A 7,500-nucleotide genomic window follows, 5' to 3' on the forward strand; every position below is an offset into this window, starting at 1 on the left:
TCAGAATGTTGAAAAGAGAGAAAGGAGAGACAGAGGTAGGGGAGAGAGAGAGAGAGAGAGAGAGAGAGAGATAGAGAGAATTGGGGGAAGAAAGGGAGAGAGATGTAGCGAAGAGAGAGAGAGCGAGAGAGAGATGTAGGGAAGAGCGCGCGCGAGAGAGAGAGGGAGGGAGAGAGCGAGATCTGAGTTTGTTGTAATGAAATGCAAGTTGAAACAACTGTCAAGGATGAGCTATTTATATCCGGTTCACACACACACACACACACACACACACACACACACACACACACACACACACACACACACACACACACCAATTCTACCAATATCAGCTATTACCATCTTTTCATCTTGCATAATAATGAGCTGCAGATGACCAAGGAAATTGCTGCTTAACTGATTCGTTTCATTGGCTGCAGTAACTGAGTGTGTCGGTGTGCTTGAATACAAATATGAATTTAGAAATAGATCTATTTTGTGAATATAATGATTTTCTCAAGTCTTCTTGTGTGTGTGTGTGTGTGTGTGGATATTCCTGCCTGCAAGTATGTGTGTATTTGCTTGTGCTGTACACTGCATCGTATGTTTGTATCTGCATACACTCATGAATGTATGATTGAAGAGTAGTACTTTTTATTATACTTTTACTAATATTTGCTACTGTCACTGTTATTATTCTATTAGTGTAATGTCTACATTCTATATTTATCTTATCTTCTGTTCTATGTTCAATGTTAAATGTTGAATGTTAAATGTTAGATGTTCATTTGTACTGTATTTATTATTGACCACTTATTGTTACCAGTCCATCACTGTTACCTGTCCTGTCTTGCACTTAATGTCAGTCTGTAAATGTCAGTCTTGTATATGTCTGTCCTGGCATGGTATAGAGAGAAAACGTAATTTAATTTCCCTTGTATGTCTTGTGCATATGAAGAAAGTGACAATAAAAGCTGACTTGACCAGTTTGGCAATGGATATCTTCAGTGTGGGATAGGGATGTCCCGATCAGCATTTTTTGCCCTGGAGTCCGAGTCCGAGTCATTGATTTTGTGAATCTGCCGATACCGAGTCCCGATCCGATACTTTTATTATAATTTATTATTTTTTTGTTTAAAATACAAATTAAAATTAAAATACAAAAGGCCTACCTTTTAAGCAGACAAAATAACACATTTGCAGTGTCAAAACAAAACGGTTACACTTCTGTAGGCAGTGAGACTATTGGGTCAGTGCAAAATGACCATTTTAGATAATGACACACCGAGAACGAATTGAGCTTTTATTTTGATACGCTTCCTGCAACTTGTGCTTAGAAACCGTTGCTACGACGGCTCCCTTGCTGTTCCTATCTTGAAACTGTCCGTAATTATCTGTAAAAACAAGCACTAGAAGGAAAGTCAGAAGCTAAATTGATTCTTATGTTAACAAGTGATAGGATTAAGTTATGTTAGAAGTTGAAAGTTAAGATAACAAATAGTTTAAAAAGATCGTTTTTTTAGATGTATGCACAAGATTGTTGAGTCTGTTAAAACACTAGGCTACAGTCTATTTTTGTTGTTTTCACCTGCATATTGTCGGAAGGTTCAGTAAACATCAATGTTAACTTCCATCAGAGTCCTTGTCATTGCATCAGAGTTCAACTGGTTGCAAATTAATTAGAACAGGCTATGGCGCAGTGATCATTAATCTGTTGGATAGTCAATGTCGCATTTTGCCGTCCGGAATCCTCACGTGGATATACACTACAGTAGCCCAACGTGTAAGTCACCTTGACTATAGCCTACTTTCTCTGTCATATTTGCTTAAGTCGTGTTCATTTCATTTAAATTGGTCAGAATGAAGACCGAGGTCCGTTGCTTGCGTTAACGTGGAGAGGGGGAGAGAGGGAGAGAAGAGCTGCTGAAGTGTCATCAGCTGATGTGCATTACAGTGTTCCAATGCCTTTCAGTTGGCAATGTAATGTTGTTCCTGTGGATGTTTCTATTGTGAAGTCAAGAGGCTTTCCACTCTGTGCCACTGCATTGCGATAGATAGGCTATAACATGTTAATTTTAAAAATTATGTGAATGTATTTATCCGAGTCCTGATCGGGGAGGTACACCCGATTCCGATCGAGTCGCACACCACGTGATCGTGGCCGATTTCCGATCACGTGATCGGATCGGGACGTCCCTTGTGTGTGTGTGTGTGTGTGTGTGTGTGTGCTATACCCTAAACAGTAGTTTGGCAGCTGGTTTCTTGAGTTTCTGGGCGGGGCTACAGAGGTTCTCGTAGAGCTGTGTGTCCACCATTCCGGGGTCGACGGCGTTGGTGCTGACAGGAAACCCCCCCGCCAGCAGCTGCTCGTGCAGGAAGTAGGTGAACATGACCAACGCCAACTTAGACTGGGAGTACGCACCATGCGAACTATAACACGACCTGTAGAGAGATACACACACACACACACACACACACACACACACACACACACAGGTGAACATGACCAGCGCCAACTTGGACTGGGAGTACGCACCATGCGAACTATAACACGACCTGTAGAGAGATACACACACACACACACACACACACACACACACACACACACACACACACACACACACACACACACAGGTGAACATCACCAGCGCCAACTTAGACTGGGAGTACGCACCATGGGAACTATAACACGACCTGCAGAGAGATACACACACACACACACACACACACACACACACACACACACCACACACACACACACACACACACACACACACACACACACACACACACACACACACACACACACACACACACACACAGGTGAACATGACCAGCGCCAACTTGGACTGGGAGTACGCACCATGCGAACTATAACACGACCTGTAGAGAGATACACACACACACACACACACACACACACACACACACACACACACACACACACACACACACACACACACACACACACACACACACACACACAGGTGAACATGACCAGCGCCAACTTGGACTGGGAGTACGCACCATGGGAACTATAACACGACCTGCAGAGAGATACACACACGCACAATGGTGAACATCACCAAAGCCAGTTTAGACTGGGAGTACGCACCATGGGAACTATAACACGACCTGTAGGGAGATACACACACACACACACACACACACACACACACACACACACACACACACACACACACACACACACACACGGGTGAACATCACCAGCGCCAACTTAGACTGGGAGTACGCACTGTGGGAACTATAACATGACCTGTAGACACACACACACACACACACACACACACACACACACACACACACACACACACACACACACACACACACACACACACACACACACACACACACAGGTAAACATGACCAGCGCCAACTTAGACTGGGAGTACGCACCATGTGAACTATAACACGACCCAGATTCCTGAATTTCCACCTGGGGATCAATAAAGTTACTCTACTCTACGACCTGTAGACACACACACAGGAAACACACACACACACACACACACACACACACACACACACACACACACACACACACACACACACACATCACTAAGGCCAGTTTAGACTGGGAGTACGCACCATGGAAACTATAGCACGACCTGGAGAGACACACATGCATGCACACACACAGTACGAAAAGTAACAGAATAAAAACAGATCCCTGATTTAACCGAGTATTACATGATCTGTTTGATGATCTGTAGGAACCTACAGGGACCTGTAGGTTTTCATCCAGGTGTGTGTGTGTGTATGTGTGTGTGTCCAGGTGTTCCTCACCTGCTCTGCAGATCGTTGATGTTGAGGCGTGCTCCGTAGTGCGTAGCTGATGACATGGTGACTATTCGACTGTGCCTGTCAAGAGGGGTGTAAACAATAATCAATTTAAATCAATGCATCGTTCCAGCAGCCGGCAATTCAATTAATCGATCTGCCCAGAACAGAATTGATTAATTGTTGTTTCTCGATTAATCGTTTTTTTGTTATTATGGCACTCATTTTGTGAGGCCTTTTATTTTGCTCATGCAGTAATAATAATACTGATTGTAGTAACAATGTTTCTAAAATAAAATACTTTTCACCTGTAAAGTGTATCGAATCAAATCGACCCCTCCTATCGTGGCTGATGACATCATCACTATGCGACTGTACCTGTTGTGGTTGATGACCTCATCACTATGCGACCCTACCTGTCGTGTCGGCCGGAGCGCTTGATTGTGTCCAGCAGCAAATGGGTTAACAGGAAATGACCCAGGAAGTTGAGGCCGAACTGTAACTCAAAGCCGTCTGCAGTACGCCGCTCTGGAACCAACATCACACCCGCTACACACACACACACACACACACACACACACACACACACTTTAGTAAGAACTGCAGCTCAAAGCCGTCTGCAGTACGCCGCTCTGGAACCAACATCACACCCGCTACACACACACACACACACACACACACACACACACACACACACACACACACACACACACACACACACACACACACTTTAGTAAGAACTGCAGCTCAAAGCCGTCTGCAGTACGCCGCTCTGGAACCAACATCACACCCGCTACACACACACACACACACACACACACACACACACACACACACACACACACACACACACACACACACACACATTTTAGTACTTTTATTTGGATCGCAGCCCATTAAAAGATACACAGATGCAAATATTGCTGGAAATCACAGCAGAGTAGGGGATCATACAGTTATTTTCTCCAGATGGACTAACTGCCTACTATGGCAGATATTGAACAATATTTTGCCAGTGTTTTTGCAGTTGTTTTGCATACTCCAGAGCTGCGGAGTTGTGTTTAAAGAAGCCTTCTTACTTTTTTACATTACATTACATAACACTTAGCTGACACTTTCAAAGTGACTTACTTATTTAGGGTATTGGTTACAGTCCATGGAGCAATGTGGGGTTAGGTTCCTTGCTCAAGGGCATCCTCTGATCATTAAGACCACCTCCCTAACATGGCTGCCCTTTTTATACAGAGGCCTTCTGGTATAGCACATTATAGCCCCCAGATAGCACAGACATGCACATACAGTGCCCTCCATAATTATTGGCACCCCGGTTGAGATGTGTTAAAAGCCTTAAAATAAATTCAGTGTTTATTGCAGAAGAATACTGTCACACTGAAAATTGTAGGAAAATGTAGCCTTCAACTCAAATGAATTGTAAGAATATAAAAAAAATCCCTGACTGAAAAATAATTATTTTTCATTAAATCACCTGTTCCACAATTATTGGCACCCTTAACAATTCCCAGGAAATAAATATAATTGAAGCATTTCTGTCATTTCTACAGTAGTTTACAAAGTTTACCAGAGTATGTAGGAACATTTAATTAGTAATTCATCACTTCCTGTTTCCCTGGGTCATAAATATGACGTGACACCGAGGCCATTTCTCTTATCCACTCTTAAACATGGGAAAGACAAATGAACATTGCATACAAGTGAGGCAGATGTGCGTCGACCTTCACAGGTCAGGCAGAGGTTACAAGAAGATTGCCACTCAACTGCAGCTGCCCATATCCACTGTGAGAGGAATAATTAACAAGTTCAAAACAACTGGAACAGTGGTAAACAAGCCTGGACGAGGACCCAAGTTTATTTTGCCATCACGCACAGTGAGGAGGATGGTAAGAGAAATCAAAAGATCTCCAAAGCTCACTGTTACAGAATTACAACAAATGGTAGCATCCTGGGGTCACAAAGTCTCCAAATCAACCATCAGACGCTGTCTACAGGCCAACAAGCTGTTTGGGAGGCATGCACGGAGAAAACCTTTCCTCACTCACAATCATAAACGCAAACGTCTGGAGTTCGCCAAGCGGTGTTGGGGCTTCAACTGGGACCGTGTGCTTTGGTCAGATGAGACCAAGATTGAGCTTTTTGGCAACAAACACTCTAAGTGGGTCTGGCGTGCCACGAAAGATGCGCATGCTGAAAAGCACCTCATACCCACTGTGAAGTATGGGGGTGGGTCAGTGATGCTGTGGGGCTGTTTCGCTTCCAAAGGCCCTGGGGACCTTGTTAGGGTGCATGGCATCATTAATGCTTTGAAATACCAGGACATTTTAAATCAAAATCTGTTGCCCTCTGCCCGAAAGCTGAAGATGGGTCGTCACTGGGTCTTTCAGCAAGACAATGACCCTAAACATATGGCCAAATCTACACAGAAATGGTTCACCAGACACAAAATCAAGCTCCTCCCATGGCCATCTCAGTCCCCTGACCTCAACCCCATTGAGAACCTGTGGGGTGAGCTGAAGAGGAGAGTACAGAGGAGAGGACCCATGTCTCTGGATGATTTAGAGAGATTCTGCAAAGAGGAATGGCTAAAGATCCCTCTTTCTGTCTTTTCCCATCTTGTGAAACATTATAGGAGAAGATTAGGTGCTGTTTTGCTGGCAAAAGGGGGTTGTACAAAATATTAACACCAGGGGTGCTAATAATTGTGACACACATTATTTGATGTCAAATAATTATTTCTTTATGTGGGATTTTTTCCCCACTGAATAAATGCACTTGTATCGAAGGTTGGATTTTTCTCTTTTTTTTCCATTAAGGTCCCATATTATTTAGAAAAAAAATAAAATAATTGGAAGCTAAAAAACACATCTCAACCAGGGGTGCCAATAATTATGGAGGGCACTGTAGTTAGTGTGTGTTGAATCCACAGTGCGTGTGCGTGGGTGTGGACCGCACCGTGTTGAATCCACCGTGTTGAATCCACCCTGCCTGAATGTGTGTGTGTGTGTGTGTGTGTGTGTGTGTGTGTGTGTGTGTGTGTGTGTGTGTGTGTGTGTGTGTGTGTGTGTGTGTGTGTGTGTGTGTGTGTGTGACCCACCGTTGTTGACCAGCACGTGGAGAGGGAGGCCGGTGGATTTGAACTTCTGGGCAAACTGACGCACCGAGCGCAGAGAGGAGAGATCCAGAAAGAGGAACTCCACTAGAGAACACACACACACACACACACACACACACACACACACGCACACGCACACGCACACGCACACGCACACGCACACGCACACAATAATCATTACTATGATAGAGTGGAGAGGGGACAGGTCCAGAAACACGAATGCCATTGGAACGCCCGCATGCACACACACACACACACACACATACACACACACACACACACACACACACACACACACACACACACACACACACGCACACACGCACACACACACACACATAGACGCAAACTCACACACACCTTTGCCATGTTTGGTCTCCTTGCGGATCTGGACCACGGCGTTCAGTCCCTCCTGCTCAACGTTCCCAGCTGTGGAGAACACAACAACAAGTCACTCTCCACAAACACACACACACACACACACATCTAGCTGAATCCTTAAAAGTAATAATATAATAATATAATAATACAATGTACAATGTGCCCAGATTAATAGTACTAACAACAATAATAATAATAATGATAATAATAAT

General features: G+C 44.0%; 1 protein-coding gene across 1 annotated transcript in view; it reads right to left on the reverse strand.

Moving 5' to 3' along the window:
* Positions 1-7,500, reverse strand: part of LOC134442736 (dehydrogenase/reductase SDR family member on chromosome X-like) — a gene marked incomplete at its 5' end in the record, with an annotated part of 9,424 nt that overhangs the window by 1,794 nt on the left and 130 nt on the right. Inside the window, 5 exons of the mRNA XM_063192767.1 lie at positions 2,214-2,421; positions 3,787-3,861; positions 4,197-4,329; positions 6,890-6,991; positions 7,268-7,336. Coding sequence (XP_063048837.1) covers positions 2,214-2,421; positions 3,787-3,861; positions 4,197-4,329; positions 6,890-6,991; positions 7,268-7,336 — 587 coding nt within the window. The remainder of the gene's footprint in view (positions 1-2,213; positions 2,422-3,786; positions 3,862-4,196; positions 4,330-6,889; positions 6,992-7,267; positions 7,337-7,500) is intronic.

This window comes from Engraulis encrasicolus, unplaced genomic scaffold (genome assembly GCF_034702125.1).
Source record: "Engraulis encrasicolus isolate BLACKSEA-1 unplaced genomic scaffold, IST_EnEncr_1.0 scaffold_244_np1212, whole genome shotgun sequence".
NCBI lineage: Eukaryota > Metazoa > Chordata > Actinopteri > Clupeiformes > Engraulidae > Engraulis > Engraulis encrasicolus.